Source organism: Berghia stephanieae, chromosome 7 (genome assembly GCF_034508935.2).
Source record: "Berghia stephanieae isolate SIO BIC M18660-M18661 chromosome 7, UCSD_Bste_1.3, whole genome shotgun sequence".
In the NCBI taxonomy this organism is placed as follows: domain Eukaryota; kingdom Metazoa; phylum Mollusca; class Gastropoda; order Nudibranchia; family Aeolidiidae; genus Berghia; species Berghia stephanieae.
Window position 1 is genome coordinate 2,459,311 of NC_088366.1, and position 10,449 is coordinate 2,469,759.

Genomic DNA, 10,449 nt, shown 5'->3' on the forward strand with positions numbered 1-10,449 from the left:
ACTTGGACTCAGTGTAAAACAAATTAAGCCCTTTAGAGCCTTGTAGCCAATGGTGAAGGAGTTATTCCGGTTTCAATAGCGTGAAGCGGACAATTAACGTATTTGTTTGAAAACCTTTGAACGGGACGCTAGTCTGTAGTCTATAGCAGATTACTATCCCAGCTTGACAGGTACCCTTTTACACCTGAATGGAGTGAGTGATTGGAGTAAATTTTCTTGCTCTAGAAAGTACAAATTGGCTTCGGTCGGAATCGAACACAGAACCTCTGAGTCCAGAGTACAACGCGCTAACCATGGGCCATCTTGCCTCCTAAGCTTATAAATCCGGAACTTATCCATGTTTCTGTGGCGTTGAGCAGACAGATAACAGTTTAAAATTTAAAATAATAAAATTCATTTTTTCATCCCATAGGGGAAATTTTTCTCGAGGGTCTATTCCAAGGTAAGACTGGAATAACCCAGGCGTCAGCCGCAATGCAGCGCCGCAAATTTAGCTAGGACAAGGTATAACCAGGCGTCAGCCGCAGTGCAGCGCCGCAAATTGAGCTAGGCGAGGTGACTTACTCAACTGATGCCTTTCGGGTACGAAGCATGCTGACTTTCTAGTATCCTCTTGAATGATGCTAGTCCGTCAAAGATTACTTTCATCAGCGAACTGATACTCATTTGCACCTGGGTAGAATGAGGTGATTCCAAGAAAGTCATTTTAAGATAAGATCGGAGATCACCATAGAGTCTACGGAATTGACCCTTGAGCAATCTTTGGGTCATTAAAGGATGCACCCAATATTGTTTTCTCTTTCAATTTGTCTTTTTTTTTCCACGTGGTAAAGCACAGAAATATGCAACCTCTATTTCATCCATTACTAGTAGTAGTAGTAGTAGTAGTAGTAGTAGTAGTAGTAGTAGTAGTAGTAGTAGTAGTAGTAGTAGTAGTCGTAGTCGTAGTCGTGGAAGTGGTAGTAGTAGCAGTAGCAATAATATTACTCTTGCTATAAGAATATTTCATGATTATATAAATCTTATGTAAACAAATCCCATTGTACAGTGTAAAAAAAATCATTATCGTCATGTCGTATCTTATGTTGATTCATAAAATGTGAATTATTAGAGTTGCAATTGCCTACAAATAAACTTTTGAATCTTGTAAAAAAAAAAAAAATAATGCATTCGCGCAGGTGTGTCCTGGGACAGTCCTGTCCTAGTGCGGAACCCCTTTTGAATAGAAGTTTTCTCCAGTGGGACAGGACAAATTTGTCCCGGGACAGTTTTGTCCTATTGCGGAAGGAGGGTTAGTTATTTTATAACCACAGCGCTCCCACGACAAGGCATATTTCACATTTTCTATTGAGGTAAGAATATTCATTGTATAAATAATAATATGTATTTTAGTTTAGTTCAGATTCTAAAAAAAAAGCAAAACAGTGTTTGAAAAAGATATTATACCACTACTACTACTACTACTACTACTACTACTACTACTACTACTACTACTACTACTACTACTACTACTACTACTGCTACTACTACTACTACTACTATTGATACTACTACTACTACTACTACTACTACTACTACTACTACTACTACTACTACTACTTCTACTACTACTACTACTACTACTACTACTACTACTACTACTACTACTACTACTACCACTACTACTAATAATAATAATAATAATAACAATAATAATGATGATGATGATGATGATGATGATGATGATGATGATGATGATGATGATGATGATGATGATGATAATAACAATAATAATAATAATAATAATAATAATAATAATAATAATAATAATAATAATAATAATAATAATAATAATAACAATAATAATAATAATAATAATAATAATAAAGTTTATTTATATTGCACCCAATCCTCTGAACAATAAAGCTCTATTCTCATATGGTATGATAATAGGAGAATATTTTCAAGGTAAGAAGTGAATTATATTCTAACTTAGAATGCAAAAAAGGATGAAACATGCGTATTACCCTTTAGATAGGAGGATATTTTTTTGATTTTCTAAGTGTGAAGATAGAGATTTTTTTCTATGGACTGAAATATACATCAGTCAGAGCGGGGCTCGAACCGTGGACCTTCTGGTCAAAAGGTAGGATTCATACCACAAAGTCTAAGATCGAGAAATGAAATTTTTCCTTTTTCAAAGAAAAATATACTCATTTCCTCTCAATAAAATATGACATAAACGTATTCTTTAAATATGAAATCAAATATCCCATCCCCCCCCCCCCCCCCCGGCGCTCAAGTAGAAAAACGAATTAATTGATTCTACAAGGGTTGTGTTTTGTAAGAACAAATTTGACGTCACTCAGCTCTTTGATTTTGTTTTTCGCCAGCCATTTTATCATAAGTACCTACTCACTAAATTCTGTCAATCAGACTATATATTTCAAGGCTACACATAGTTCTGTGTTTTGGTACGTCATAGATAGGTCGAAGATGACGTCACTCAGGCCTTTGTTATTGTTTTTGCCATCCGCGTTTGTGAGTTATTCTCACTGAACTGTATTAACCAGACTATAAAATTTCATGGTTACACACAGCTTTGTGTGTTGGTCCGTTATACTTCCGGATGGCAATGTTGTGAACTCCTTGGCCAAGCGCATTCTATCTATAGTATGTATGATGCAGTTACGTGAGAATTACTCATAAACGTGGATGGAAAAAAAAAAGCAATAACAAAGACCCGAGTGACGTCAATAGTCTTCAACAGTCGTAACGTCACTTCCTTCCTAATGACGCATGGTAACTTAGTAACACTGGCTCTAAACTATCGGAACATGGCGGACGCCCGTATGAAATATTTCTCCGACGAGCATAAAAGTGTATCCAGAGGAGAAAAACATTATAAATCTGATCTTGTTTTGACTTTTACACATTCTGATCACAAGATCACAACTGGCCAACACACAAAACTGTATGTAACCATGAACGTTTACTGAACTGTATTAATCTGACTATAAAAGTTCATGGATACACACAGTTTTGTGTGTTGGTCCGATATACTTCCGGATGGCAATGTTATGAGCTTCTTCGCCAAGCGCATACTATCTATAGATAGAATGCGCTGGGCCAAGGAGTTCACAACATTGCCATCCGGAAGTATAACGGACCAACACACAAACCATGTGTAACCATGAACTTTTATAGTCTGGTTAATACAGTTTAGTGAGAACAACTCACAAACGCGGATGGCAAAAACAATAACAAAGGCCTGAGTGACGTCATCTGCATACTATCTATAGCGGGAAGAAACGGTGTGTATTTTATTTAAACACATACCATCAATCCACAAATGCCATGTTTACCGACTTGACATTGAAACACCCACACACGGAAGGAGCTCCGATAGCTCAGTTGGTAGAGCACTCGCTTCACAAGCAAAGAGAGAGAGATCGATCCCGGGTGCAGTCGAGATGTTTTTCTGAGACCCCCCCCCCCCCTCGCTCCTCCCCTGTCCGCCCAGTTGTGAATGGGTAGCTGAGTCCGTTAGATTTAGCGGAACATAATTTGCGATAGACACGCGTCATATCCAAAGGATAGCAAGCAATTGCTATTGATAAACTCCGGCTCCATGGGCCCCTAAGTTTCATTTTTCCATAGATAGAATGCGCTTGGCCAAGGAGTTCACAACATTGCCATCCGGAAGTATACCGGACCAACACACAAACTCCGTGTAACCATGAACTTTTATAGTCTGGTTAATACAGTTTAGTGAGAACAACTCACAAACGCGGATGGCAAAAACAATAACATAGGCCTGAGTGACGTCATCTGCATACTATCTATATCGCTGTCTCCAGTTTCCTTATAGATAGTTCGAAGATGACGTCATTCAGGTCTTTGTTATTTTTTTTGCCATCCGCGTTCGTGAATAATGCTCACTGACCTGTATTAACCCGACTATAAACGTTCATAGATACACACAGTTTTGTGTGTTGGTTCGTTATACTTCCGGATGGCAATGTTATGAGCTTCTATGCCAAGCGCATACCATCTGTACAGTCCATATTTATCAGTTGCTATCAATTTTTTTTTGTCAACATCCGACAGAATGGCGTCTGCCACCCAGTCTGTGTACGACGCCGCCATTCGGTGCGTTGACGACGAAGCAGCAGATTTGAACGAATTGAGTCAGTCTATCTGGTCCAAACCGGAAGTGAATTTTGAAGAGAAACACGCCCACGAAGTTTTGTGCAACTTTCTAGAAAAACGTGGATTTGAGGTGGAGCGGAGTTACACGGGGATCGAAACAGCTTTCAAAGCATCCTGGGACAATTGTAAAGGTAGAAGGCCTGGTATTTATTCATCTGTTCGTTTATACATTCACTCACAAACCCGGAACTTCGCGAAGCCTTTCAGGAAGTCCCCGGTTTGATAGTTTTTGCTAAGATGAGGGTCATTTAGATCGACTTATAGATAGTATGCGCTTGGCTAAGAAGCTCATAACATTGCCATCCGGAAGTATAACGGACAAACACACACAACTGTGTGTATCCATGAACGTTTATAGTCAGGTTAATACAGTTCATTGAGCATTACTCATAAACGCGGATGGCAAAAAACAATAACAAAGACATGAGTGACGTCATCTTCGAACTATCTATATTTGAACGAAGAGTTTTCTAGCCAAATTTTAGAAATACGTGTTTTTCCAGAGCTCGTCAATGGAAGCGGCTATATTCATGTTTTCGTCCAACCGAGTCATCAATCACGTGATTTGTTGTTGTCCAACGATTGGACATTTCTGAACAAATGTAAACACGTCTTTGTTTATGAAAGTTGTAAACATACCCATGTGTCAAGGTGAACACAATGACTAATCGCAATGTTAGATAGTTCAAAATCTGTGAACACTTTTCACAATGTGGGTCACTTTGAGCACATTTGGAAATGTGACCAATTACCTCGAGCACATGGAAAGGTAATATAGATCTCTCCCATTAACCAGTAGATATTTTACCAATCAAAACATGGAATTTGTGAGATACCTTCACATGTTCTCGTACAAACATAGTTGGTTGTTTATAAACAATAAAGTGAATGATACCGGGGTCATCGTTAACTTATAGATAGTATGCGCTTGGCTAAGAAGCTCACAACATTGCCACCCGGAAGTATAACAGACCAACACACAAAACTGTGTGTATCCATGAACGTTTATAGTCTGGTTAATACAGCTTAGTGAGAATCAGTCACAAACGCGGATGGCAAAATACAATAACGAAGGTTTGAGTGACGTCATCTTCGTTCTATCGATAGCCTAACACTGACCAAAAAATGACGACAAAATCCCAGTATTTGGCCACAAAAGATAACAATTTATGAGTTGTATTCAACAGTTCAACCAATGGGACCACTTGTCTCTATGAGCACTAATACTAACGACACTCACTAGGTGGTGCAAAATCAAACAAAAACAAGTGATGACGTCAAAATGCCAGTCTTTTTGGGTTTCAGTGTCAGGCCGTAGCCATCGTTATGTTATAGCCTGACACTGAACTCCAAAAGGACTGGCAGTTTGACGTCATTATTTGTTTTTTACATCGCCTAGTGAGTTGTCGTTAGTAGAACTCATAGAAACAAGTCATTTCATTGGTTGAACTAGTGAATTCAACTCACGATTTGTTTTCTTTTTTGGCAAAAGACTGGCATTTTGACGTCATTTTTTGGTCAGTGTCAGGCCATCACTTTACGAAGGCCACTGACCAAATAATGCCAGTCTTTGGCCACAAAAGAAAACAAATCGTGAGTTGTATTCAATAGTTCAACCACTTGTTTCCATGAGCACTAATAACGCCAACTCACTTAGCGGTGCAAAAAAACAAACAAACAACAAATAATGACGCCAAAATGCCAGTCTTTTTGGGTTTCAGTGTCAGGTTATAGATAGCTCGAAGATGACGTCACTCAGGTCTTATTTATTGTTTTTTTTGCCATCCGCGTTTATGAGTAATGCTCACTGAACTGTATTAACCCGACTATAAACGTTCATGGATACACACAGTTGTGTGTGTTGGACCGTTATACTTCCAGATGGCAATGTTATGAGATTCTTAGCCAAGCGCATACTATCTATAACTTAACGATGGCTACGATGATACCGACCTCTCTCGTAGCCATCGTTATGTTATAGCCTTATACTGAAATCCAAAAGGACTGGCAGTTTGACGTCATTATTTGGTTTTTCCACCGCCTAGTGAGTTGTCGTTAGTAGAGCTCATGGAAACAAGTTATTTCATTGGTTGAACTATTGAATACAACTCACGATTTGTTTTCTTTTGTGGCAAAAGACTGGCATTTTGACGTCATTTTTTGGTCAGTATCAGGCCATAACTTTACGAAGACCACGCCTCTCTCCGGTCATTGTTATTGTTTTCGTACCATGCTGGCTAGAACTTTTCATATGTCATAATATGATGAGAACGTTTAAAATCAACACATGATCATGTTTATAATGTTTTTCTCCTCTGGATACATTTGTATGCTCGTCGTAGAAATATTTTATAAGGGCGTCCGCCATTGTTCTGATGGTTTAGAGCCAGTTACTAAGTTAACATGCGTCACTACGAGGGAAGTGACGTCATGAATGTTGAAGCCTATTAAATGGTTGATGCATTTCTTTTTGTATTTCTTGAGACAGATACAGACGAGAAACGTACTCACGTCGTAGTGATCTGCGAGTATGACGCCCTGCCAGAAATAGGACACGCCTGTGGTCACAATCTGATCGCTGAGTCTGGGGTGGCAGCTGGACTGGGAGTCAAAGCTGCTTTGGAGACATGTGGAGACCTCCGTGGGAAGGTGGATGTGTATCTATGTTATGTGCGTGTGTGTGTGTGTGTGGATTGGTGTGTGTGTGTATGGATGTGTTTGTGTGTGTGTGGGTGTGTGTATGGATGTGTTTGTGTGTGTGTGTGTGGGTGTGTGTGTATGGATGTGTTTGTGTGTGTGGGGGGGAGGGGGAGGGGGGTGGTTGGTGGGTGGGTGTGATGAACATGAGTGCAACATAGAATGGGAGCGATCTATAGATAGAACGAAGATGACGTCACACAGGCCTTTGTTATTGTTTTTTTTTTTGCCATCCGCATTTGTGAGTTGTTCTCACTAAACTGTATTAACCAGACTATAAAAGTTCATGGTTACACAGAGTTTTGTGTGTTGGTCCGTTATACCTCCGGATGGCAATGTTGTGAACTCCTTGGCCAAGCGCATTCTATCTATATTCATGTTTTCGTCCAACCAGATCATCAATCACATGATTTGTTGTTGTCCAACAATTGGATATTTCTGAACAAATGTAAACACACAGCTTTGTTTATGAAGTTGTAATCACGCCCATGTGTCAAGCTGAATCAAGTGACCAATCGTAATATGAAAGTTGTAATCACGTCCATGTGTCAAGCTGAATCAAGTGACCAATCGTAATATGAAAGTTGTAATCACGTCCATGTGTCAAGCTGAATCAAGTGACCAATCGTAATATGAAAGTTGTAATCACGTCCATGTGTCAAGCTGAATCAAGTGACCAATCGTAATATGAAAGTTGTAATCACGCCCATGTGTCAAGCTGAATCAAGTGACCAATCGTAATGGTAGATATTTTAAAAGCTGTGAACACTTTTCACTATGTGGGTCACTTTGAGCACATTTTGCAATGTGACCAATGACCTCGAGCACATGGAAAGTTAATGAAGATCATCCCCATTGAAACAAACTACCGTGAAGGAGAAGGCTTTAAATAATATCTCTTTGGGCACATAAGATATTTAAACAAAAATAAACCCATGAGGTTTCATACGAAGTTCTGTCAAACGACCAATGTTATTTAACGCATACAAACAATGATTTACACATCGAATTTTTTGATCTTCTACATGACTAAACTAGCACCCAAATAATCAATACATGTATCAAACCATATTTCATTCCACGTGCTTGACTGACGTGACAGTCATTCCAAATGAAACCATATACGATTCTTTAATCTCTTTGTATTTATTAAACGTGTTATTTTTATCGTTAAACGTGTTGTTTTTATCGTGCCCAAAAACACAAACAGCTCGCGAGTATATGTTATTGCACGATAAAAATATAACGAGTTTAATAAATACAAAGAGATGAATGAATACGTTTATTCCACCCCTCCAAGTAAGATTATTACATATTTTATAACCAAATGGTATGGTATTAGTACTTCTATTCACCATCATTTGTATCTTTCTACTTCTTCCAGAATGACAATTTGACCCAAAACTAAAAACGTTGGATTTGTATTCATGCGCACCAAAAGATTATTTATAATGACCAATCAGCTGTCTTTTACACCTAATTTAACACCAATAAAATGTGCGAAAATATTCTGTAATCGTTGAATAAAATATTTATTCAATTATTTAAAGGATAATTCAACGATTACGTATTTACTAAGACATGATAGAGTTTTCCAATGAGAGGGCTGGAATACTTGCCTTCTGTTTATCTCGTCATGAACAATTAAATAACAACCGTGTTTTGTTAATAAAGGGGAAACCCAAATGATGGAGATTACATTTCAATACTTATCGCTTTTTTTCCCTTCGTGCTTCAAGCAACAGCATTTAATAATAATAAGCATATTTATATAGCGCCTTTCGTCGAAACCTCAAAGCGCTTTAAAAAAATAATTTAAAAATTCAAATACAATTCAACCAAAGTATCAAAACAATTAAGAACATAAAAGGGCATCAATACATAATCAATATAAATGTCACATACAATACATTTAAAATTCAATAAAGTAAATATTTCCTGAAAAGATATGTTTTCAGGGCTTTTTTGAAAATGTCTATTGAGCTCGAGAATCTCACAGATTGAGGGAGATCATTCCAAATCGTGGGTCCGAATTTCATAAGAGACCTGTCACCAAAATACTTAAGTTTAGTTTTAGGAGATGCATTTTTTTATTATTCCGTCACAGTCAGTGAGAATTTATAAACACATCCATATTAAAATAACACACAAAGCTACGGGGCAGGAGAATTATTACGTGCATTATGAGGAGGAATATGATCAAAGTGTGGAGGAAGGGGGGGGGGGGGGGGGTGGAGTGGGTTTTTTGGATATGGTTTTAGTGAACAAAAAATTATTATGCTTTCCTTACATTGTGCGGCTATTTGCTCTAGTGTCATGACTCGCATTCAGATGTGAAGGTCCAGGGTTCGAGACACGCTCTGAGCGGCGAATAGAGTCCCTGAAAGACTCTTTACTTCCATTCTCTCACCGTACCCAGGTGCTAAATGATTACTTGTCCATTAACAGCGTTGTATCTTATGTAAACATTTGTACTCTCGCCTAACAGGTCTTACAGGTTTTGCCCTACACGTTAAGTGTTGCTGCTGGCTATGGCCCCCTTGTAAAGCGATTTGAGCACGTTCAGTGGGTATTGTGCTATATAAAGTGTTTTTTTTCTGTTATTTTTTCTGTAAAATACAAATTGATTGATGCTATTCCAATATGATTGATTTTATGCTTAAATTATCAATTTATTGTTGTGTTTTATTTGCATTGTAAAGCGCCTCTCAGTACATTGAGGATCTAGGCGCTATATAAATTCATTCATTCATATTGTTTTGTTTTGTTTTGTTTAAACTCATTTTATACCTCTTGCACACAGATTACCGTTCTTGGGACGCCAGCAGAGGAAGGAGGAGGCGGGAAAGTCAAACTGATTGACAACGGTGCCTTTGATGACGTAGATGTGGCCATGATGGTGCACCCTGCACCGTTCAACGCCAGCACACCCACGTGTCTTGCTATCAAAAGGTCAGTTTGGGTCACGTGACCTTTCTTGGCTTTCTTTTTTTTCCTTATCGATCACTCCGTAAAGTACTTATGATTGTTTTCATTCATCGTCATAGCCTGTCGCTCCAACACCGAACCCACTCGACAGCATCTGGGGAGCAGACTCTTGATACCATTCAACAGTCATAACATCACTTCCTTCCAAATGACGCATGGTAACTTAGTAACACTGGCTCTAAACTCTCGGAACAATGGCGGACGCCGTATGAAATATTTCTCCGGCGAGCATAAAAGCGTATCCAGAGGGGGAAAAAAACACATAAATTTGATCATGTTTTGGCTTTTACACATTCTGATCACAAGGCATATGGAAAGTTCTAGCCAGCATGAAGAATATAAAGTAATGATTTTCTTTATTTAGAACCAAGATGGCCGCCGTTGCCGGGCGGCGTGACATCAGACTACTGAATCCAATTCATGGTCAGTGCAGCTGGGCCCATCCTGGCATTCTCTAAGGATGTGCTCCATCGTCTACTCTGGGCATCCACATGTACACAAGCTAGGCTCAGCCAGCCCCCAGTTTTTCATGCTTCCAGCTGTTCTCCAAATTGTTGCCCGTGATCTGTTCAA

The 10,449-nt window shown here is 38.8% G+C and overlaps 1 protein-coding gene across 1 annotated transcript in view; it reads left to right on the forward strand.

Moving 5' to 3' along the window:
- Nucleotides 1-1,216: 1,216 nt before the first annotated feature.
- LOC144976093 (peptidase M20 domain-containing protein 2-like) overlaps nt 1,217-10,449 on the forward strand; it is a gene marked incomplete at its 3' end in the record, with an annotated part of 20,685 nt that continues 11,452 nt past the window's right edge. Inside the window, 4 exon segments of the mRNA XM_078920276.1 lie at nt 1,217-1,352; nt 4,090-4,322; nt 6,680-6,840; nt 9,692-9,840. Coding sequence (XP_078776402.1) covers nt 4,091-4,322; nt 6,680-6,840; nt 9,692-9,840 — 542 coding nt within the window.